We start from the raw sequence: 25,327 nt of genomic DNA on the forward strand, positions 1-25,327 counted from the left end.
ACCCACCCCTAATAAATATGATCAGGGGGAGATGGTGGAGAGGATGAAGGTGCTCTGTGGGCCAGTGCTGCTCTTCAGGCTGTGTGTCGGGCAGAGTGGAATCACTTTTACTGAGTCACAGCTAAGTGAGAATGTTATCTGCCCCGTTCTCGTCCCAACATCAGGGCAGCCCGATCCACATGTGCAGGGGGGCGCAGGAGCAAATCGTCTCTGTTCCTTGTGATCACTGTGGCTTATATGGAGCGAAACACCTCAGTCTCAGTGGACTGTTTTCACCGAGTGGAAGGTGGATGGGTTAAAGCAGAGATTTCCACATTTAAACAGCAGAGAACACAGAGTATATCTGACATGCTTACAAAGCAGAGGTTTGGCAGTAAGGTTAACTTTTTACCCCTGAACTCAGAGCATTCTCCATATTTAAGGCAGCTTATAGTCAGAATGACTGCGTGTGCATCAGAAGGCAGTGATGCTGGTCTCAGGACCTATTCTAATGGCTTCATGGATATACACTGAGGGGTCAGAGGTCATCGAGCTGCTGAATGTTGCCTTCACATCAGTGAGCCTCACCTGCAGCTTCACAGGTGTACCTCTGAAGTCAGAGACGCCCATGTTTCTGCACATGACACCAAAGCTGTGATCTCATTAATACTCAGTCAGTTATTCCCGACACGCGGAGAGAAGATCAGAGAGTTCTTACACCTGAGACAGGTAAGGTGTGGTCATCGTCAGGCAGCTGAGCTCCACACTGACCTCTCTGCTCACACTGTTTCCATCTGTCTTACATCTGGATGTTAATCATCCACAGTATAATACACGGGAATATGTAGGCTGGTGGGAGGGAAACACACGTGTAAATATTCTGGGATGTTCCAGGGAAAATTAGTGTTTCCAGAGAGTCCCGGGCGCTCGTCTCAGTTTTAAGAACTGATTTTATGAATTTTCTTTTTCAGATGGAAAACTTTCAGAGGGCAAGAAGAAATAAACATTTAAAGGGAAGAAGTTTTTCCTGAAAGCCTCATAGACGCCGGTCTGAGTGAAACCCGTTTGCCCAGACTGAATCTGTGAGAGCGTCATTTTGTTTCCGTTCTTTGCGTGGCGCTTGTGTCACAGCGGATCTTAAACTGAACTCAAACACAACTCAACCCTGTGTCTGTGGTGTCGGCAGCCTCGTCCGTCTGTCTCTGTGTCTGATATGCTGTTGTTGTTGTTGTTGCCACAGCAACGCATGAAGCATTTCTTCTTCGTGTAAACAAAACTTCCCAGAATCCCATTTTTTTTTCTGTTTATGCTAAACATATTTTGTTCAGCTTTTTTCCATCTTTGGCTCGTCTTTGTGTCTCCTCGGGCAGCTTTCACTTCCACGAACTTGTGAAAAAGATCCCGCCTCCCACGCGGACGCCAGCCCGCAGCACTCACCAGGTGGTCGATGCCGATACTGTTCCAGCCCTGCATGATGGGCAGGAAGGAGATGAAAGTGGGAATGACCCAGCAGCCGCCGATCATTAAAGCCACTCGCATGGGCGTCATTTTGTTCCGGTAGACCAGAGGCTGGCAGCAGATAGCGTAGTATCTGCAGGGAGATGACAGAGAGAGAGCGTAAGTATGATTACAGGAATCAGACTCACACACACTTATTAAAAATTGCCACAAACACACAGTTTCACCCTAAACCTGACAAAGAGAAGAAGAAGAAAAGGAAGCGAGCTGTGAAATGGTTCGATAGGTAGAGCACAGGTAGAGAACGTGAAAGTTAAAGGAATCGACGAGTCCGAGCATCTCTTATTTTATTTTCTGTTGCCTGGAATAAATGAGCAAATCCATGAATAGAGCCAAAAATACAAAGAGTCACTATGAATAAACTGGCTTCTGTCCCCCCCGACCTCCTGGCTCTGTTTTCCAGTTTCAGAGAGCGAGACAAGAGGACATTTCCACCATCCTGCATTTACAAAAACATGCTAACCGCGAATAAAAGCCACCAATTAGCACTGACTTCAGCAATGACACGGTTCCCATTACCTTCCCGTAATGTCTCTTTCCACTCTGTCTTTCTTTGAGCCTGTCTCTCATCATCATCCATCATCATCATCATCTCTGTACCTCTTCTCTCATCCCGCCCTCACGTCTCGCCTTTCTGCTTTTGTCCTCCATCTGTTCTGCTTTGATCCCACCCTTCGATCACAGTTTTATTGCCCCATTCTGCATCCCGAAGGCTCAGCTGAAGACCAGAGGAGCCATGCTGACACCATCACCGACCATCTGAGGCCTTTTCTTCACACTGTTCAGCCACTTGTCTCCCAGAGGCACAAACCCGGATCCTCTGCTGCATCTGCCAGTAACCCAACACTGCACACAGGGGGCTGGGCCTGTGGTGGGGTATTCCTTTAAATATTATTTAAAATCAATAATAATGATGATTCTGGCCTAACTCTAACCCTGCCCTATTAAACACAAACTCCTCCCTGTGATGTTCAATCAAACTTCTGCCTCTTCACACACTTGAGGGAAGCTCCACGTCTCACTCTAAGCAACAGACTGGGAGAGACATGAAACCAAAGGAAGGCGAGGAAGCTATTAAAAAAGGAAGTAAAGATAAAAACAAAGGAGGAAGAGGAAAAGAGAAATGAGAAGGATGAGGATAAAGAGGCTGATTAATCCTTTTATCAAAGCTCTGATGACAGATGTGGTGTTTCTCATGGGAACAAAGCCTCCATATCTGCACTTTTATCTGGTCACTGAGCTCAAGCCTGTTCCACCGTGACAGGAAACAGATAAAGTCAACCAACCAAAATGGACCTCCTGACCTCCTGCACACAAAGTGCTTCTGTGAGCCGCCGTATGTTTGTTTCAGGTGCAAAACTTCTTCCTGTGCTGAAGCTGCAGAGTCTGCAGACTTGTGTGGATGGTTAGAAGGTGAAGACCCAGAAACAGGAACCCGAAAACACACAGTGAGGCTAAGCAGACACTCTCACGCACTGAGGAGTAATGAGGATTGACCACAGCTGGGAGGAAACAAGACAGAGGCATACTCAATTATCAGAAATGCAAGTGAAACAGGAAGTCAACAATAAGAACTAAAGAGGGAAATGCAGACCACCAACAAATAGGAGAATGCTGTAAAAGTCCAAAAATATAACTAGAAGTCAGAATACGAGGAATACAGAACAGAAGACTCCCACGAGTTCTTCTACTTGATTTAAGCTGTTGCGTTAAAGGTGGTGTTTGATATTCAGGTGATAAAATAGCAGTTTAACCAATCAGTATACTGCAATATACATTTCTTTCTTGGCTCTCAGCGAAGGCGGTCGCACTTTCTCCTCTCCTCCTCACTCTTATCTTTCCTGCTTAGCTTCTGTGTCCTTGTCTTGTCTCGTGTGCATTACTTTCCCTGGAATAGCCTCTCACTGTCGTTCTCTAAAACCTAAAAGAGAATTATGGATTTGATCAACTGGTCTCTGAATGCTATTGACACCCTTTTCTCAACGAGAAGTCTGGGCTCGGGAGAGCCTGAGTGCCCTGGAGGGACTTTCCCTGCCGGATACACGATGGACGGGTGGCAGAACTGGAGGGTCATGTGCCTGGCGGGACTGTCGATCGAGGACGCTGAAGATATCTATCTATTCGGAACCGTGATAACAGGGTTCTTGCTGATCGGAGTTGGCTTAGCCCTGGTTTATCGGAGAAATAAGAGAGCGGAACCGGCTGTTCAAACCCCCCCAAGGCTGCCCGCTGGATTCGAAGCGATGGGACGAGGCGCGACCTCTCACACCGAACGTAATATGGTCAACACCTTGGAGACGCTTGCATCGGCTGTGAAGGCTCAAAGCAACAACATTGAGCGTATGGGGGGATACATCAGAGAGAGGCCTGCTCAAAATGAGACCCTTGAGCGACAGTTGGAAGACATCGCGGAACGGATCACTGCAGTTGTGAGGTCTCAGAATCAAAAGAATGACAACACCATGGAACAGAAGTTTGATACCATCATGGGGAGGCTCGCGACTGTCCAACGGGAGATCGAGAGACCAGTGTCAGAGTGTTAGGGCAGCCTGAAAATTCTCCTGGGCTGCTCGCATGGAAATTTACAAAATCAACATCAACATTGCGGACCCCCATCACGGCGCCAGCTGCAGGCCCAAGGCTGGAGCCGAACAATCACTCCCTGATAACGACTGTGTTACGGCTATTCTTCCCGTCCCATGCAAGGTCACCTGGATTGGCTGGAGGACTGTTTTCTTAGCCTGATAGGCCGAAGGACACTGTCTCAGCTGAACTATGGACACGCACACACATACACTTACACTGATAAGCACTCACTCATCCCCCCTCCCTTTCCTACGCCTTCGACGCTTGTTGCCCCCTGGGAACACGAGGCGGGTCTGGGCCCGTGCTGTCGAAGAGATGACGGCGCCGTCGCAGGATGGCTGCTGTGTTGCCTGGGGTTACTCCTCATCCCCTACCCATCCCTGTGGCTTGTCATGTCTTCCATAATGTTGTGCTGTGGACATTTATGTGCTTTTTTGTGCAGAGGAGTTTTTTTGTTTCCTGTTCTCGTGCTGTCCTACCATGGAAGCACAGCATGAGTGGAGGTCTCTTTTTTTCCTCTTGTACCTTCCCGTTGTTGTGTACATTTCAGTGTTTTTCTTGTAACGCTACCGATCTCCGACTTGTAATCCCATGTGATGTCTGTGTTATGTGTGTAAGGTCGGGGGGGTTACCATCTCGCTGCAGGGCAACCTGCTTGCGACAAATAAAGCTGTCATTCATTCATTCATTCATTCATTCAATAGTTTTTGCACATGCCCACAAGTTTTACAGGGTAAAGTAACATGTCAATCTTATTGTAACAGACGTAGCAGACCCGGGCACATACTGCACACGTTGACTTTTCAACACTTTCTTTTATTTCTGGTTGTCGTAACTTACACGCAACTGCAGCTTTTCAGTTGCCAGCCAAACACACCAACAACAACAACGCCCCCAGGACCCAGTTCATTCTGCTTTTAAGCAGAGTGTGATTGCTGATGCTGCTCAGGTGTGTCCGCCTCCCCCACAGCTGCACCACACACCATGCCCTGCCACACTTATATATTTCAGCTCTGTAATATTCTTGATATTTAATTTGAAATATTTGTTTATATATTAGAGCTCTTTGTTATACTTTGTAAACTTTGTAATATAAAGTATTATTTAATTAGTTCAGCCTGTTACTGTTTTTATGGTCTTTCCTCAGGGATTATTAAAGTGTGCTTAATCTGTGTGTGTGTGTGTGTGTGTGTGTGTATTTACATAGCTACATCCAGCTTGTTGTGTGTGACTTTCCTGGTTTTTCTGTTTTTTGATGTTCTGAAGTTTGGTTTCTCATCTGGCTCTGCTCTGAGTACTCCTGTCTAATCCCATTTCTGTATTTGGTCTCTCGTCCCTCTGTGTCAGGTTGACATCATTTCTTAGTGTTTAGAGTTTCTCTTATCTGGGTTTTGTTCTCAGTTGTTTTCGTTATCATGTTTCCCCGTGTTCTCTGTGCGTTGTCTAGTAATCGCCTGCTTGTGATTCCAGGTTTTGTTACTTCGTGTTGTCCGTTGGTAGTCGTTTGTCTCCTGTGCTTGTGTATAGTTTAAGCCTCGTGTCTCTTGTCATTCCCTTCCATGTTTCTTTGTGTCCCCGTCTCATCTACTTTTTCCTTTTGTCTCCCCCCGGTCTAGTCGTCTTGTTCTCCTCCAAAAAGTTGATTCAGTTCATCTGGACGTAGCGTTTTGTGGGAGAAACGTTTCGTCACTCATCCAAGTGACTTCTTCAGTCTCAGCTGACTGCAGGTTTCCCCAATCTTATAAACAGTACATTTGCATAATGACTGAAACCAGCCCACTGAGGAACAATGGGCTGGGAGGTCAGTTCCTTAATCTTAATTATGCAAATTCTCATGACCATTGATCAACAACCACTGACCAAAACCCACTGACTTACTTGTTGTACGTCAGAAACCGCCGCAAAATACGGAGAGTGTCCTCAGCGACCAGAAGAGACAAGGATGCGACACCGAGGATGTGGACAAGTGGGTGAAGAATTTGTCTGACAGACAGCTCACCCAAACAGAGAAAAACATCCTTGCTAAAGGGCTGAATTTTGCTATAACACCGAGACAAATCCCGCTAGTGGAGCTGATCACAGCCACAGAAACAGCAATTCGTAACAACAATATTGCAGAAGTGGAAGCAGAGCAACTACGGACGAAAGTTTCGGCCTGTCTCAGCAATGCAAAGCCCCCAGCATCCAACATCACCATGGAGGAGAGGAAGGCACTCACATCACTTAGTGATGACAACAACATTATCATCCTTCCGGCAGACAAGGGTAGGTGCACAGTACTGCTAAACCAGAAAGACTATCATGAGAAAATTTTGTCACAACTCAGTGACGAAAATACTTATGAGCCCCTGAAACGAGACCAAGGAAGTGGCTACAGGAAGAGGGTGATAGACTGTCTGAAGCAGTTAGAACAAGACAAGGCTATTGACCGGACCTCGTACCACAGGCTGTACCCAGGGGAATCTACACCAAGTTTGTATGGTTTACCAAAAATACATAAACAGGGTGCACCTTTAAGACCAATTGTCTGCATGATCAACTCTGTCACCTATAACATCTCCAAGTTTCTGGCTTCGATCCTCAACCCGCTGGTGGGCAGCTCTGAACACCACATCCAGAACACCCTGGATTTTGTTGAGAAGGTGAGAGATGTCATTATCGAGGCAGATGAAACCATTGATCAATGGTCATGAGAATTTGCATAATTAAGATTAAGGAACTGACCTCCCAGCCCATTGTTCCTTCAGTGGGCTGGTTTCAGTCATTATGCAAATGTACTGTTTATAAGATTGGGAAAACCTGCAGTCAGCTGAGACTGAAGAAGTCACTTGGATGAGTGACGAAACGTTTCTCCCACAAAACGCTACGTCCAGATGAACAGAATCAACTTTTTGGAGATTTACTTCCCTGGATGATTGAGAATGCATCAAGACGTCTTGTTCTCCTCTTCCTTGAGTTCCCGCTGTTCCCTGGTCAGTCTCTCTGTGCCAGTCACTCATGTCTCCATGTCTGTTCACCTCTGTTTCTGTGCCAAGCCCATGTGTCTTAGTCCCGGTGTTTATATTAGTTACTTCCTGTTTTGTTTTGATAGTCCCTCACCCCATGTGCATTATTTTCAGTTTTGCTTCCTCTGTCTTGTTGTCCCTGGTTTGTTTCTGCCTTGCTGTGCATTTACTGTGTCTGTCTCCCTCTTGTCTTTGTCACGCCATCCCTCGCACCTTTCTAGCTGAGCTCCCAGCTCTGAGGTCCCACTGGATGTGTTTTCACTTGTTTAGTGTTTAGATGGCAAATCTGCTCCACTCCTGAGTTCTGCATTTGGGTCCGGCAGCTGCTCAGATAGTTTGACTTCAGCACTCTGGGTTTAAGAACAAAGTTCACCCTCAGCATTTGTCAAGCTTGTTTCAAGCAGCAAACACACAGAAAACTTTTCTCTATGATGGTGGAATCAAAGCTTTCATTGATCAGGTCAGCAAACGTGTACGACTTCTACTTGACTCCACAGCGTGTGATGACACAATCTTGTGCTCTCACATTTTGACACACACAGGCTTGTTCTGCTTATACCGGACAGCTTTTCCAGCTGTGACAGAGACAAGAACATGCTGTATGCAGATGTTTGCACACAGCATAAACTTTTTTATTTCAAATATTCATGTACTGTCACTGAGTGTTTCTGTGGTGTGCACAGTGCGGTGTGGGTCACAGACTTCGCCATCACTCAGTTTTGGCTGGAGCTCAGGTTTGTGCTCAGCTGCTGCGTGTCGATGCTGTATTGCTCCAAAGTGATAAAAAAGCAAATATTGCAGCTTCTAGTAATAATCAGCGCCCGGCCTGACTGTGGTTTGTCCGCTGAACTCCAAACTTGGTATTTCTGTGACCTTTGTGTGTCCTCATAAGTCTGACTGAGGCTGCTCTGCTGCTGTATCACAGCTGTATTCTGTGGACATTTTATTTCTGCCTCCTCTGCTGTGATCCTCCCTCATTACCTACTTGCGGCAACTGGCATTTCACAGCCATCGGTAATTTGGAGTGAGAGTGTGGTCTGCATGTGCAGTGGCATTAAAAAAGGTCAATAGGGCCTTTTCTATCTGAATCCCTAAAATAGTCGTGGAGAAAGGTTGCAGATTGATTATTTAAGTGTGGATGTGGAGGTCTGAGTGACACAGCTCCCTGGTGTGTCCAGCTCCACTGTCAATCCCGGTATTGTATGAAAGCTGAAATACACACAAAGAGCCAACAGTGGGCACAAAAGCACAAAGACACACAGTGCAGTTAAATGTCGTGACCGCGGGCCTCCAATTCACTCCCCCTGTTTATTTTCTACATTTTAATTCATCATTTATTTGAGAATATCAGAGCTGATTTCTGGAAACAAGCAAACCCGCATGCCGCCAAATGTTCCTTCACATGCGTATCTTCTCGGATGGAAATGTAAAAATAGGAAAACAGCTTTAAGACAATTTCCTGCTACTCTGAAGATACACGTGTCTGAGAGCAATGAAGTTTTCAATAAAAAAAGTATGATGCTTTGCTTTAAGACCTCGCTATAGATTTCCTCTCCATGGCCCACAGCAACCTGATAAACCTCATTCTGCTGTGCAGACAAAAATAAAATGACTGTAAAACTCAGCACAAATGAAATCATCTAAAAACGCAAGTATAACTTAAATCCACTTTAGTATTGATTTCTATGGACTGACTCCACCAGGGAGTCTCCATGAATAACACATTTCACATGAATCAATGCAGATAAATATATAATAACAGTCCTGGATGTCATGGATGATTACAGCAGGCTCTTTATTTATGAACTCTGTTTCAGCTTTCAGACCGGCTGCTTTTATTGCCTCTCACTGAGGCTTTGATGGTCATTGGGCTGGATGATCTCTGAACACTGTGTTACTTTCATGAGTTATGTGACTGACAGAGCTGGGGGTGTAATCACATTACATTTTCCAGTGATGAATTCAGAAACCACACTACAGTTACAATTATGTTGTTACTCACGTTACAAAGGTTCTTCAGTTACGTGTCTGAACGTCAGGTGGGCAGCTGCTGCAATCAGCTGATTTCAGCTCACGATTGACAGCGCTGAGGTTACAATTTTTTATAGCATTAAGGACAAATTTGAGATGTGAAGTGCGAACTTTGTCCAGGACAGAAACATCTGTGCTGACCGCATGCTAATGCTAAGCTAACCAAGAACCCCGAGTGTATGCAGACCCCAGCCCAGCAGCCAGAGCCTGAACTTCAGCAGGTAACAGAGGCAGAGCTGAGCAGTCAGCCTCATTTCTACCTGTGCAGGTTTTCTACAGCAGAATCACCATGACGACCTCTCTGAAGTCTTTTTGGATGATTTCACTATCCTACATTGCTTTTAAGTAAAAGTAAATTGTGTGTAATAGATTACTTTTACATTGGTCATGAACATGACCAACTTGCTTTCAGACTGGATCATTCACAAACCACTGACAGCAAAACTTTCCAGTAATATTATAAGACTGAGATCTGTTTAATGTGTTAATGTGATGACATCTTTGATCAGATTCTGTGAAAGCAGAATTCATGATGATAGAGACTGTTCTCTATCCTGTTCTTTAAAATGATTTGATTCAGCTCTGAGTGTTTTTGTGCCTTTTACTCGTAGCATCGTCCGATATCTGATATTCTTTTTGTTGCACCCCTCCAACCCGCACACACACAGCTTCTGTTTGAACTTGAGTGTTTTCAGAATCTCAGCTTTATTTGGTTCTTCCAGCAGCCATGGTGACCTCTGACCTGTTTCAGGCTGACGGAAGAAGAATCCAGCTGCTGTTCAAATGTCCCCGTTCACTCAACATGTTTGGACAAGTTAAGCTCAAATATAAATGACTGGATAATGGCTGAATTCCATTTCGCTTGGATCCGGGTGACTCCAGTCAGGCTGTCATGGATTACTGCCACAGCCAGTGAACAGTGGGCAACTCTAGTTTTATTCCAGCTTCTCTGTAATCCATGTTATTAGCCACACCTGTGCTTTTCTTTCTGGTGGCCTTCTGGCAGCAGTACTGCTGGAAACAGGTGCTGTGTCTCAGTTCAAGCACTTCCACGTACGAACTTCCCGCGTATAAAGACGGGTGTAGTCGTCTGTCAGTTAGCGCTTTACCCCACACTGGGAGTTTTCTGGAAGGATCTTGTTTGTGGAGAGGATGGAGTGATACAGTGATCAGACACTAGCTTGGATAGCAAGCTGGAACCACAGACTGTACCGCTAAGCAAAGTCATGGATATCTCCCAGTTTATTCAAACAAAATCCCAAAACCGGAGCTCAGATTTCTTGGACGGTCTGTTAGTACAGTGACCTCACAGCAGCCCCGTTATTGGTCACATGATGTCATTAAAATATTCCGAAGGGCTCCAACAGCACAAACACGGTCCAGAGGTCCAGCTCAGGACGAGCTCTGAGAGAGTCTGAATAAAATCATCAAGGACGGCTGAGATGTGTGCAGGACCAGGAGGACCAGCCTTCAACAAACAGCTGCTGCATATTCGTCCACAGCGGACTAATGACCCTGAAGGCTCGAGGACTTTGGATGGATCTAATTATACACTGGCTGGGATATGAAGCTCTCTGCCTCCCTCCACATTTAGTGTGAGACTGTGGCAAAGATGACGGGTCCAGAGGTGTGATTTGAGAGCCAACTTTATTCACACAGTGCGACTACAGCTCTCAGCTGCAGGCCGCACATACTCCTTGCCACCACACACCCCAACAACCCTGAATGTCTTAACTCGGTGGGCGTGATTGCGGATGACCACGCCCCACCACAGAGACATCCTCGTAGCTCATAGCTGTTATGTTAAAGTAGTGATTTCTGATGTGATGATATAACGATTTATAATCAGACTCGATGCTTAAATGTTTAAATGCTTAAACAGTGAACTGTGCACATTAACCTTGTAATTCTGTGAATAACAGTTCAGGATTCGGTTTGTGTCTGTAACATCTAATGAACAGTCATTCCAGCCAATAAAAATGATCCTTGGGGCCTGTATCCTCGCCACTAAAGCAATAACCCAGCATCACGGCTAGAGCTTACATCATTAAGAGGAGAGGAAGCAGGGCAGGCGCTCAGATGAAGGCAGCTAGGAGCTGACCGTGCCTCCTCATCGCTGGATTCAACTCTCAGCTTATTCAGACCCTTCAGATGGAGAGCCAGTCCAGATGGCCTATACAGGTGTGCCTGGAATCTAAAGGGGGTTATGTACAATGAGCCTGATTATCTGTGAGGTCAAGAAGCTTGTGCAGCTTCTACATGGCTGACGGTCATGTCTGGACAAATGAACGATAATGAGTGAGCGACCCAGAACAAGAAATACCTATAGCAAAGCAGAAAAAAAATAACAAGACGTGTGTTTCTATGAAGGTTTGGCCGAGTCGCCCCATAAAAACGATCCGCTGGAGGCAAACATACACAAAAATTAAATGTTAATAATTTTAAAGCTGAAAGGAGAAATGAAAAGTAATTTTTTCACAGATGGAAGATAAAACATCTCTGCATCTTTCATCTGTCTTTCATCACTTCATCATATTTTCTACATACTGAATGTAGTAAAAAACAAAGGGGAAAAATGATACGTTAAGATGGAGACATTTGCGTTTCTTTCATGGACATTCTGTTGTGTTCCTGCTGTGTTTATGCTTCCTTCCACACATGCAGTCAGCAGACGCTTCTATCACAGATTTATAATTCATAACTTCTCTGGTCTGACATCTGACATCTTTTTGGGTGCAACAGAAGATCTTCCCTCTCTGTAGTGGTTTTCCGTCTGCTGCTAGCTCACTTCTCCCCACACGCTTTGAGATGTGATGGTTGTTTGAGCTGCAGGAGCACTGACTCTCCCCCCCAGCCTGGTTTCTTTCTACTAGACTCACAATTAGCACTGAGCTCAGCCCGGGTCAAAGTTCTTCCTGTGAAATCCAACTCGCTCCACAGGTTTCTGCACAGTGGAACATGCTTTTGTCTCTGTACAGCATCTCAGCGAGCCGTGGGAGCGATTCAGGTTACAAGTTTCTGTTCAGCATTCTTTTATTGAAAGCAGAGCCAGAACCAGAGCACCCCTCCCCCCTGCAGAACAAGAGCCCCCCCCTGCAGAACCAGAGCCCCCAGTCCTGTGAAAAACTATGTCCATCGCTGCGCTGCCATGGGAATTAGGAGGGAAAGGAGCAGCTGCTAATCAAAGTTAGCTGATCATCAGCAGTGAACACGTCTATAAAAGCTGAGGTTAGGTATCGTGGACGTCGCAACACATTCAGCCCATCCTCAGACAGTGCAAAGACAAAAACCCAGGAGCACAACCTCAGATCTGTAGCTGTCAGTTAGCAGGTTAAAGTTCATGACAGCACAGCAGGAGAAAAGATCCAAATTCAGCAGCACATCTCCACCAGAACGGCTGACAGAGGAAAGAACGGAGCTGCTGCAGTGGTCCAAAGTCCAGTCCTGAAGCTACGCTGTGAAGAGGAGTGGACCAAAACTCCTGCACAGTGATGAGAGAGACTGATGACGTCTCGCAGGAACCATCACTGTGAGTTACTGCGGCTGAAGGAGGACCTACAGCTGTTGGATCACAGGCTTTTTCCATTTTCTGATTTCTCCTGTAACGAACCACCTCTGCTGTTTCTACAGAGCAGCGCATTGGCTCTCATTAGCATTCCCAGAACATCAAATACTGAAGTTTAGTCAGGAAACTCTGCCCGAGTGTCGCCCACCTCCCCCCCCGGGTGATCACATACTGAGGATAGTTCACAGTGATTAATGCAACTTAAGCCAAAGCAACTGAAAACCAAAAGCAAGCCTCCAGGTTAACTTTTATGCATTTCCAAAAAAGGCTAACCCTCAGAGTCCAGAACAACATGTGACACCCTGAGACCAGAGAGCATCGGCGTGCTTTGCCCAAACTTGGACCTACAGGACAGGATTACTGCTTTTATATGGACCTGCAGACTGTGCCCCACCATGGCTTCAACATGAGCTCAGCTGTACTTTACAACATTCTCTATCAGGTGTATATATTCATGCTCACTATAAATGAGGACCCTCTGGTTCAGCTCCACAGTTTCTCCTTCAGTTTCCGTGCCATGGTTATTCTACACATTCACACTGTCTCTGTCGATAAATGTTTTTCTGACACACGTGATTTCTACCTCGAAAGGAGTGTACCTCCGAGACAACGGGGCACAGCTGACCCGTCGGTTCATGAAGAGGTTTGTTGTTGGGGCTAAAGTGTGCTAGCAGACGCTACGTTACATGTTTTACAGAATAAAACTTCATATGAAGTAAAACTGCATATGAAGAATTTCTGCTTTCCAGTTGTTGTAACGGAACCAGTGCTCACATTTGTTTCTGCTGTCCTCTGTCCATGTGTCTGTTTGTGGGATGTTACCTACACAGTATCAGAGGAACATTTAATCTGGGCACCATATGGAGCTCCAGCCTCTCTCTGCCTGACGGATAGAAAACTGCTGCACTTTCACACTGTGACATCCGTCAGGTTTTCAGCGCAACAGGCAGACACACGACAACCTGTGATTATTGCTCTACGGTTTACAAACTGCTCTGAAGCAGCTGCCTCTTCTTACAGTAATGACATGTTATTAAAGCTCACCAGCCTTTCTCATTAATTATCACATTACCTGTAACTCTTAATCAAAATGACGGTATGTTTTCACACGTGTGGACGGTTGTGTCACGTATGCAATTTGTAGCGTGTGCACTTCAGTGGGCTGTAGCTCAGGAGGTAGAGCAGGTCACCTACTGATCGGAAGGTTGGTGGTTCGATCCCTGGCTTCTCCAGTCTGCATGTCAAGTATCCTTGGGCAAGATACTAACCCCAACTTGCTCTCCGATGCATCCATCGGAGTATGAATGTGTGTGAATGTACTTAGAAACCACTACGTATAGATAAAGTGCTTGTGAGATTGGGTGAATGAGGCATGTTGTATAGAGCGCTTTGAGTACTCCGGGAGAGTAGAAAAGCGCTATATAAGAGTCAGTCCATTTACCATCTAGCTACTGTTAGGAAAGCACAGACTCGGCTGGCCGTGTGCGGAACAGCAGGAACTTTATAATCGAGAAGCCGAACAGAATGATGCACACCTGTCACTCACATTAAAAGCAGGAAGTGTGTGTGCAGCTAATTAGCAGGTAGGGGAGGAAAATGCAGCGCACAGTAGATTTGATCATACACAGGGGACGGGGCACTCGAGGGTAACGAGGGGCGATTGCCTTGCTATGAATTGGTAATTGAAGCTGTGCCAGGATGCAAAGACAGCTGTACATACACAGGAATACAAAACTCCTGAAGCCAGATAATTTAATAAAGAAACCATTTCCTCCTTTGCTGTTTGTGGCTCTGCATTAAAAATACATGCACACACATATGAGAGACGGAGCTCACTGGTGTGAAACAGATAAATAACGGTCAGAGTCATTAAACATTTATTCTGCATTCAGCCTGCAGGCCTCAGACAGGTCACCGAGTCCTGCCTGTTTTCTGATTATGGACACATCATTAGTGAATGATGCACAGCACAGCGCTCGTCAGCATCCAGCACCGGCCCGCAGGGCCACACAGCAACTTGTAATGAGGATTGCTCCACGTGAAATCATTCAAATCCAAACAGTCCAGCCTCGGCCCGCTCACAACCAGCTGAATCTTTGTGCAATAACCTAATGAAGACGTGCAAAATGTTCCCTTCATACTGTGAATATTTTCACAGGAGTGGGTCGCAGTTCAAGTTACTTTACCAGCCTTCTCATAACTTTGTCATGTATGACATTTTCAGAGCTGAAAAACACATTTAGGCTGTGTTTGCCACTGAAACCGGTTTTATATCTTTTCCTAGAGTCAGTGTGAAGATTAACTGTGCTTTGTCTCAGCAGCTCTGCTTTCACCCACATCTCACTGCTTAGCTGTGATTGCTACAGACTCATTTCAATAGTGCTGCTGCTCACACTTGTACACAGATAGCATGCACCGACTAATCTGATTACTTTCAAACGTCATTAGATTAGATCAAAGTTCGAGTGAAGCCAAATACATATTCCACAAACTCTGACTTTCAGAGCTCCTTCAGGTGGAGGAGGCTGTGCAGCTTAATTTGTTCCCTCAGGATCACTTTGGTGGGATTTAAAACTGTGTTTGAAAAGTCAGGAAGAAATGCTGATGTTCACTCCAGCTGTCTGCAAAACCCTAAACAACATGATACAAGCAACTTTAATAAAAGACAAGAAAACACAAGCTAGGAATATTTGACTTAAAGGTTAAAACGTGTCTTCACCCTGAAATTAAAGAAGAGCTGCTTTTGTCTGCGAAAGCAGAGAAAAACCGTCAAAATATTTCTCTCTCCCTCTCTCTCTTTCGCACACACACACACACACACACACACACACACACACACACACACACACACACACCTCAGTCTCCTGCAGGATGATGAATAATTAAGAACAGAAAACGAGCCCCTCCATCAGAGGTGTGGAAATTGATAGACTCGAGCCAGCCAATCAAAGCCAATGGTTTGATGTGGCCTGCAGCCAATCGTTATATTCAGTATATGTGCACACATGCACGAGAGACCCCGACCAATGAGAATGAGAGTGGTGCAGGTTAAGTGGTAGATTCCAGCAGATCAGACACGCACACACACAGAGGACAGACAGTCAGACGGTCTCACCTGTCCAGGGCGATGCAGCACAGGTGTAGTATCGACGCGGTGGTGAGCAGAACGTCCAGAGAAGTCCTCACCAAACAGAAGGTCTCGCCGTAGATCCAGTGCTGGTGGACCAGCTCAATGGCGCCGAACGGCATCACCAGCACCGACACGAGCAAGTCGGCAAACGCCAGCGACACGATGAAGTAGTTGGTCTTGATTTTCCTGAAGAAAGAGAGGCGGGATCAGTTAGTTCATCATAAATGCAAACATTAGGAGGATGTCCATGCGTTGTCAGAGTTGCACGCACTGACTGAGAGCACTTACTCTCTGACTGAGGTCATAACCATTGGAGCCTGTCAGGTTTAAGAACGTGAAGTATGTATTTTAGAGAGCACAGTGCTTCCATCTGCGTCCTTAGACCCGAGCTGGAAGCAGCATTTTACCCAGCGACCAGTAGTCCCTGTAGTCAGGGTCCACACCTATCTGGCTCCTCCCACAGCATGGCTATTTAAAACTCTAAGGTCTTTAAAGATGAATAAATGTCTAAAACTAAAGCTCTTCTCCTGCAGCACACCCTGTCAGAATACTCTGATCACAGTCAGCATGCATGTTTGACAGGTCAAACATGCATGCTGTCCTGGGGAGGTCAGGGAGGACTGTGACTGGCCAAAGGCTCACAGGTGAGAAGCGGGACAGTGTGTCATGGTTTGTTTTTGGTTTTAAGAAGGATTTGTGTCTGTGCTGTGACCTTACGGTTCATGTTATGGGTTTGGTGCCTCAGGTTTGGCTGATTAAAGGTTTGTTGGTTCCCGTTCGCGTGTGTGAGTCTGTCCTCTTACACTGCTCCTGTTACTCCCCCCCAACCCCCCCCCCCCAATCCTTTGTTGCGTCCCTTTGACTGAGTTTGCATGTGTGCTTTTCACACAGTGGTGCACGATCAGCTGCTCCTGCTGTAAATGTAAGAAACAGAAGCAAAGGGAATGACAGTCTTTACACACTGAAAAGGAACACACACACACACACACACACGCACACACACACACGCACACACACGCACACACACACACACACGTACATGTCTGAGTGAAGAACATGAGATTTTGGGATGAATCCTCACTGATTTCTAAGCTCCTGCTGAGTCTTTGTTCCTTTTTTCTGTGTTAAGTGACTGTCTTTATCCAGCAGCACGGATCCCACAGACAATCCCAATTTCACCAAGATAAAGACGACAAACTTTACAAAAACCACAGACAGTTACTCTCATCTTCTTCACCAATTGCTACAGCGGGCTCGTGCTAGTCAGCAGTTCAGAGAGAGGAGGTTGATAACGTTTTGCTCACATTTTTATTGATTTGATGAGTCGCATGTTGTCAGAAACACAGCCCATTTCATTCAAAGCATAAACAGCCTTCACTTTTCGATGAACCACTTGTCTCTGAGTGATTCTGTGTCGCCTACACGTTTCTTAACGGTTCTGGGCAGGCATGGGGGTCTGTACGGAAATGGTAAATGGACATGTTCTTATATAGCGCTTTTCTACTCTGTCTGAGCACTCAAAGCGCTTTATACAACTAATTCATTCACCCAATCACACAAGCACTTTTTTCTGACCTAAGTGCTAAGTAGTGTATCATTCATACACATTCACACTCTGATGGATGCATCGGAGAGCAACATGGGGTTAGTATCTTGCCCAAGGATATTTGGCATGCAGACTGGAGCAGCCTAGGATCGAACCACTGACCTTCTGGTTAGTGGCTGACCTCAAATAGAGAAATGTGGGTGTGGCTTCAGCACGAGTCTGCTAATGTGGGATGAGCCTGATTTAGTAACGAGGATGTGGCGGCGTCTGTTATCACCATCACAAACCTGATGGTGATTTTGTGTGTTTTAGCACATGTTAGCACATGTCGCACTCTGCAGCATCACACACACAAACAAAAATCACTTATTCTCTCTTATGTTTTGGATTATCTGCTGGAGTTTGAGTCTCTTGGTTATACTTTAGTCCAGTTAATGTCTACTTTCTGTTAGCTTTCTGCTTCAGGTGATTTGGTTTATTTAGTGTTTTGTGTTTCCTGTGTGCAGTGTCGCCCCGTGTAGGTGTTCCCGTCTTCTGTTACTTCCTGTTTTATTTTGTCACAGCTGGGTTAAAGTTTCGGACGCGTGCTTTGGAGCTGCACAGCACACCTCCCAGTTCATCCTCCGTCTGAAACATGCTGCTTTAGCTCCTCCCCCTCTAAGACAACTGTAGGTGGGATGAATGAGATGACCTCATTAGAAATAGCCACTCTCTATGCCATCACACTGATCCAGGTGTTAAAAAACTGCCATAAATCATCTATTTTATCCCACGATGGGCCATCATATTCATCATTTCTAACATTCTAAATGATGGAGCATTCACCCCCCCTCCCCAAATCAGCTTTACTTCCATCTTTTTAAGTACATTCTATGGATTTCACTCTGCAGGTTTTAAACTCTGCCTCACTGCTCACACACCTTGGACAGACAGACACACACACACACACACACACACACTTACTGCAGTTTGACAAAACAAAGAAATCCTGAGACGAGGTGATAGCTTGCCACTCTCAGTCAGCTGTAAAATCCTGGACTTGTGTGTGCAAGAAATCAATTTCAGCTATTAGTGGCATCACAGTTTGTCTGTGATGCCACTAATAACCTGATGGACAAAAAGGCAGCAGTCAGCCAGTAATTCACTCAAAGGCAGAAAACACCACCAGTAACAGCTCTGCAGACAAAAAGTCGGTCAGTCAGCCGCCTCGTCTCTGCGCTGTCAATGTCCGCGTCTATAAATAACCTCAGTACGAGGGAACGGCCGCGAAGGCTTTCCATCCGCCTAACCCAAACACTGCTCTGGAATAGGCCGGTACACCTCTGCCTGCAGTAAATCCTGCGCACACACGCACACACACGGAGCTGTGTTGGCTATAATTCAGAGCAGTTTAGAAGCATTAAGAAGCCCTGAGGTGGAGGAGGAGGCACTGTGTTTAGTCAGGATGACAGACTGTGTTTAGCTGAAAGTCCTTTGAATAAATAAACTTTATTAGCAGGGACTGTGTGACGAGGACGTCCAACGTGTAAGATCTAAGAAAAGATGATTCAAACAGAAAGGTCAGAGAGGAGAAGCAAACATGCAGGAATCATTTCAGATGCTCTCATATTCATCACGTTTCTGTCCCGTCCAATCAAACTATTTCTGGCTGGGTCACCTCCTGATGGCGAAGCCACGTAAACTAAACGACCATCTGCATTTATAACAAATGCCGATAAAAAGCACAAAGCTTGTAATCTTGTTTTGCAGAATAGAGCCGGAGGCCTCGACGGCGTCTGCAACAACACAATCACAAAGACGAGCTTTAATGGGAATGATAAAACCTACAGTTCAATTAAATCCCCATAACTGGATTTTTATTTCATTACTGCCTTTGAGGAATTTCTGAGAGGTGCAGTCTGGAATAATAATAAAGGAATTTAAACTTTAATGTTTTTTTAAAAAACAGCACAAAACCCTGAAATCAGCAATTACACCGAATTAATCCTTGGAGGATACACAGTTATTTATTTCATTCATTTAAATCAGAAAAAATAATTTCAAACTCAATTAAGTCAGCCAAATATTTTATGACTACAACTAAAAACACGACTCCAAATAGCACTTTAACAAAGTGCAGGGATAATTTAACGACAATCTCAAAGGCAGAAATAAAACAATGGAAAGAATGAATGAATCGTTTGGAAAGGTCTTTTCTTTCATGTTCTTTTTCACTTAAACTATTTTATTTGATGAATTTAGTTCTTACTTTTGTAGATGATGTAAATAAACTTTGATGTTAAAAGACAAAATCAGAAATGTGGAAGCAACGTTTCTGCTGCGACCCGTTTATAACAGCGAGCGCTCGCAGAGCTGCTCAGTGTCTATAAACACACACACTGTGTGGCAGCGTGTGTGTGTGTTCACACACTCGACATGACACACAGAGAGAAACAAAAGGTGGTAACAGTGATTTTGTTTGTGTGATGTTTCATGATGAGTGCTTTACCACCCTCTGAATCACCCTCTGCTGGTGTTTACTGTGTGTGTGTGTGTACTGTACATTAGGTAAACATGTAAAATGCCTCTAAGCTGTTGAGCTCCCTGCCTCACACAGACCTGGCTGCTGTGGAAAAACCCGACCTCTGCCTCGATGATTTGCTGGTTACGAGAATAAAGCGCTCAGGTTATTTCAAACCACAGATGAAAGATTATAAGAGAAACAGAGACTTACTCAGCAGTTTTTATTATTTATAAATTATTCTGACTGTGACATATTGAGCTGCTAATGTTATCATGGTGCTCTCGTCTCTTCGAGAGCACCAGGTTTACTTGTTGTTCCTAGAGTATTTAAAAGTAGAATGGGAGGCAGAGCCTTCAGTTTTCAGGCCCCTCTTCTGTGGAAGCAGCTTCCAGTTTGGATTCAAGAGACAGACACTATCTCTACTTTTAAGATTAGGCTTCAAACCTTCATATAGTTAGGGCTGGATCAGGTGACCATGAATCGGGGGTTCCCATTAATTTAGTAACTGGGATTATAAATTTGGAAAAGCTGGTCCCAGACTGAGTGAGAGCAACTCTGCAGTGAGGGATGAGGAAGACGTTTACAAAGGCACATGAAAAGCAGCTTCAGGAGGAATGGGCATTATGCTGTAATCTGAGTTTCTCTGACTACAACAAGACTACAAACAGACGGGTGATAGTCATCCATGAGCTGCTGGAACAGTTTTTTATTCATTCACATGGATTCTCTGAAAAACATCTCCTTAAAATAATGATTTCCACCATAAAAATAGGGGTGGGCGATATAAACGATATACGATAGAAACGATATAAATTTGGCCAATGATAGAGATTTTGACTATACCGCTCTACCGCAATAGCGCATGTTGAAGATGTCATCAAGCTGCGTCTGTTTTGGTGGAAAGCATTGCAGCGGCTACAACCATTATCATCTACAAATTATGCCGGGCGACAGTCATAGCAAAGAGATGAAGCACTTTTGAAATATGGGGAAAGCCAAAAACTGCGCTTCCTCCACTTCCGTAACATTGATTCATTAATGTTGAATTCTCTCGCAGCTGTTCTATTCCCATGTTGTTGCAGTATATTAATAACTAACCTCGTATTGTGGATGAATAATCTCAGTTGTTCTCCTGACTGAAGTTTGGCCCGTGTATAGCATCCTGCTATGCGATTGCATTTGTCCCTGACCACCAGAATCCCTCACGTTAACTTTTATCAAGTGGAAAAAAAAGTTGGGTTCATCCTCCAGCTTCACTGTGCTAATGTTATGCTAACATAGCTGTGTCGTTAGCAATCACGTAGCACAACATTATATACCAGGTAGTCCAACTTCAGGAACCCTGCAAACGTCACTGCTGTTTAGTTTTCTGTCTTCATTTATGTTGGAAGTGATAGCAGAGCTGTACGTTTTAATTAGTTTCAAAAATCTCTCAGTCGGAACATGGTATGTCATGTTTAGGTGGAAACTAGCGAGCTAACTTCCTGTTAACTTGTAACTCCGTTAAATTTAATAAATTCTGTTTTCATGGATGCATGGATGTTAAACTTAATTGTTACACCTGGTAAAGCACCAACGCTGATGATTTCATTAAAGATGAAAGAATTTAGACCGTTTTTAACTCTCAGTGTTCGTTTGACTTTGGGACCTGAAGCAGACGGAGTTTTGGACCCAGATTACTCCGCGAAGCTCCTCACTGGGCAGCCATAATGCTCTGACAATCCATCAAGCAGTGCAGCTTACCAAAGTTGTACTAAAACATTTTTTAACAGATTTCTGCACGCCAAAATCTGTTCGAGGTCAGTAAGCACAACCAGAATTCATACATAAGGAACACTCTCGATTTTTGTTAAAATTAAAGGATTTTAAGTGTGCCTTGTAGTGTTGAAAATATGTTATACTGAAGAAAAGAATATATCGCGATATTTATATCGTTACCGCACGTGCTTCAAATTATACCGCGATATGGATTTTAGGCCATATCGCCCAGCCCTACATAAAAATTAATTCATTAATTAATAATCCACTCATCATTTTTTAACTGAGTTGAGATCTGATGACTGCTGTATGATTCACTTTCACTTTAAACTCTTTTAAACTCCCATCAGGACAGAAATATTTGAACGTAAGCTACTGTTCGTCTGTCTCACAGCGACTCTCTTCTCTCGCTGTCAGGTGTCAGCCTCCGGGTCTGAAAAACGAAGCCAACGCGTACCTGCCAAAACACACAGCCCCGATTCTATTGACAGGTGGAGGCGACACAGGCGGCTGGAGTTCCTGAACTGGACCTCTGGGCCAGGTTTGCGCTGTTGGAGCCTTTTGAGGCACTTTTAATAACATCATGTGACCAATACCATGGCTGCTGTGAGGTCACTGTACTAACATTATTGTCCAAGACTTTTTGGGGCACAGTGAGATTCAATGATTTTATCTGGATGTTACTGAGCTCAGCATCCTCCAAATATGGTCAGTTCTGGCTCCAAAAAGCCAACATGACTGATTAATGTTAGGCTGCAGAAAATAATGGGAGATGTGACACTGTCCATCTTTTGTTTACAGTTTTTGGTTTGCATAAGCACTTGTCCCACATATAAACCCAAAACCACACAAATCACACACCAACTGTATGTGAGCCTTTACAGACCGACAGGCACGACCACCGTCACAGTGACTGATCTCACCACTGGTAATCTAACAGCTGTTCCTACCTGGGATACTCATGATTCTTGTAAATGATGTGCAAAGAGTTCCTATTTACTTTATCGCCCACGTTCACCAGAGGGACGTCCCCACTGAGCATTTCTGTCTGAGCGATCCCAGTGGACAGAAGGACAAAGACATAAATGTTCCCACCTCAGCAACGTAAGACATCACAGCAGACACGCCGTCACTCACTGACTTCAACATGCCACACACACACACACACACACACACACACACACACACACACACTACATCCCATGAGTCAAAGGTCATGAGAGGGGCAAAGAAAGAAAGATGAGAGACATCAGACAGAGAGAGGGACAAAGAGAAGGGCGAGGTGAAGACGGAGGACTGAAGCACTGAGGTGACAGCAGCTCCCACATGACCCTCCATCCTCAGCCTGACCCTCTGACTCCGCCTCTAATTCCTTCACTGTTCATACACCCTTCTCCTTTGCTTCATGAAGATCAGAGCTGCAATGGTGGAAACCACTTTAGAAAATACAGACACACACGAAGAAGCAGTTTCTGCCACGGTTCTGTAGATGTTACAGACCGTGGAGGCAAACACAAAGTCCATAAAGGAGAAAATAGCACATACACATCACACACTGAAGAAGGAGAAGGAGTGACAGCAAACATTAATACACACAGAGGGGAGCTGGAGGAAGAAGAGACAGCAGGGAGAACGAGACACAACTGAACCAAATCACAGGATGACACGAGGAAGCAAAACTAGCAGCAAGGCACAAGGAACACTATCAAAATAAAGGAAGTGAGATCACTAAACACAGACGTGAACGTAACACAGACTCATCACATGAGGATGGAACACAGGGAGGGATTCACATCTAAAGCAGCTAAGAAAAAACTGAATCCGCTAAAGATCCAACAATAAACATTACCAGGAATCAAAAAAATATTTAAATAAGAAACAGGCAGTGAAAAAAAATGTGCTGCTCTGACTGTTGCTGATTTACTCTCATGCACATCAGCCAATCACACAGAAGCGCCTTTAAGAAGAAGGTCGTTCCCACCTGAGTTGTCTGTCCTTGCAGACGGCCACCATGACCAGCAGGTTTCCAAAGATGCTCATCAGCATGACCAGAGACAGGAAGCAGATCAGGGCCATCCGCTTTGGCATGCTATCGCTGCAGGGAGATAAAACAACACCATGTCAGTTTAAGTCTAAAAGCCTGCTAGGATTCTGAACTGAGAGGATTCTGTCACATTTCAGGCGCCTTACAGTAAAAGAAGTTAGCGAGGGTGGTCTCTGCCTGCGTAGCTACCCTTGGACAACACTGCTGTAATGTTTATTGATATTTACAAAGGTGTCAGAACTCGTCAGGCAGGGTACAGAGAGGCCGTCAGCTCTCATTTTATGTGAGAGAGAGTTAAAACTGCAGAGTGACCCCTCATGTGGCATTTATTACAGACAATATTACAATCTTTCTTTCATCAGCCTGCACCACGCGGGGGAGCAACAAGAAATCAGCCCTGCTCCCTGCTTGCGTCAGCTCATTAAGTTCAGCCTCTGGAGCTAGTCATTAGCGGCAAAAGCTCCATTCAGGTAAAGATGGATTTACCTGTTCTTGTTTGGTGTCTCTGGCTAAGAGGATGTCACTGAAAACATTCAGATGCAAATGAGATTTATTTCCATCTCCAAGGTAGCTTGCTGAACCCGAACAAGCAGCCAGGTGCAGCAGTGATGATATCCTGTGTATTTAAAAGCAGAGGTCTCTTCCTCTGCTGCACTGATTGCTTCCACCTACATAAGCACTCGGAGAGGCTTCAGGATGCATGGATACGTTTCACAACAACAAAAAGAGACTCGGGAGTCACAGCGAGGAACAAACTCCCCTGCAGGTAGAACAGTATGGAGCAGAAGCTGAGAGCCAGAAGCATCTGCACACTCAGAAACAAAGGCGGACACATTTATGCTGTACCTATCTGATCAGTTTGAATCATCACCAAAGTTCGCAGCAGACATTTTGTCATTTGGGTTTGATAAATGAGCGTGAAAGAAGCACTGAAACCAACGCAGTGCAATCGTCTTCTGTGAAACCATTCATCTGCACAACACTGCTGCACGTCGAGGGGAGGCGTAAAACGGGCATTTCACAGGTCACGTGACCCTTCTTCAGCTTTGTGTAGTGAAGAAGGGTCACGCGCTTTAAGAGCGCCCCCTGCTCCAATCACGGACACTATGCGTGATCATGTTTCATGGTGATGATTCGACACTCTTAAAACAAGAATCAGTGACGACGTGGTGCTTCCAGCTAGCTTTAAACAGAACCTCTGAACATGACCTGCTGCCAACCAGGTGATCAGTTCAGCACCAGTTACCATGGTAATCTAGCCAGGTAAAAAGAGAAACCCTTTGAGAAGCAGAAAGCTCACACAGCTCAGTAATACACTAGCCTGGCTTTGCAGCACAGGATAGTCGAATCAAGAGCAACAAACCAAAGTGTGAGTGCATCCTATCGAGCAGAAGCAAAATAAATAAAGTCTGCAGCAGCAGGTGACCAATTAGAAACCTGCACAGGTGTACCAACCGCATGGGATTTTACAAAGAAAGAGATAAAACAGAGAATTCAGTCTGAAAGTAATAAAAACAGCGACACAGGAGGTCTAAAAGCCTCCAGGCCCTTCTAGCTATGTGCAGCCCACAGGACCACAAAGGGATCTGATGCTAACATCCTGGTTAGAGGTCCTCAGAGGTCCCGAGTCTGCCCCCGCTGCGTCAAAGCCCTTTTAGTAAC

At 45.0% G+C, this 25,327-nt stretch overlaps 2 protein-coding genes across 5 annotated transcripts in view; one reads left to right on the forward strand and one right to left on the reverse strand.

Annotated features, from left to right (window-relative positions):
• Nucleotides 1-25,327, reverse strand: part of htr4 (5-hydroxytryptamine receptor 4) — a 142,975-nt gene that overhangs the window by 45,234 nt on the left and 72,414 nt on the right. For all 4 annotated transcript variants that reach the window (XM_084952663.1, XM_084952654.1, XM_084952669.1 and 1 more), the window contains exons 3-5: nt 23,603-23,716; nt 15,800-16,000; nt 1,417-1,570 (exon numbers count right to left, since the gene is read on the reverse strand). In XM_084952663.1, coding sequence (XP_084808789.1) covers nt 1,417-1,570; nt 15,800-16,000; nt 23,603-23,716 — 469 coding nt within the window. The remainder of the gene's footprint in view (nt 1-1,416; nt 1,571-15,799; nt 16,001-23,602; nt 23,717-25,327) is intronic.
• Nucleotides 3,288-4,783, forward strand: LOC146392744 (uncharacterized). Its single transcript, XM_084952686.1, has one exon. It carries the CDS (start codon nt 3,432-3,434, stop codon nt 4,038-4,040), a length of 609 nt encoding a protein of 202 aa, XP_084808812.1. The 5' UTR covers nt 3,288-3,431; the 3' UTR covers nt 4,041-4,783.

The sequence above is a fragment of the Perissodus microlepis genome, chromosome 2 (assembly GCF_051167445.1).
Source record: "Perissodus microlepis isolate ML-2025 ecotype Zambia chromosome 2, ASM5116744v1, whole genome shotgun sequence".
Lineage (NCBI taxonomy): Eukaryota > Metazoa > Chordata > Actinopteri > Cichliformes > Cichlidae > Perissodus > Perissodus microlepis.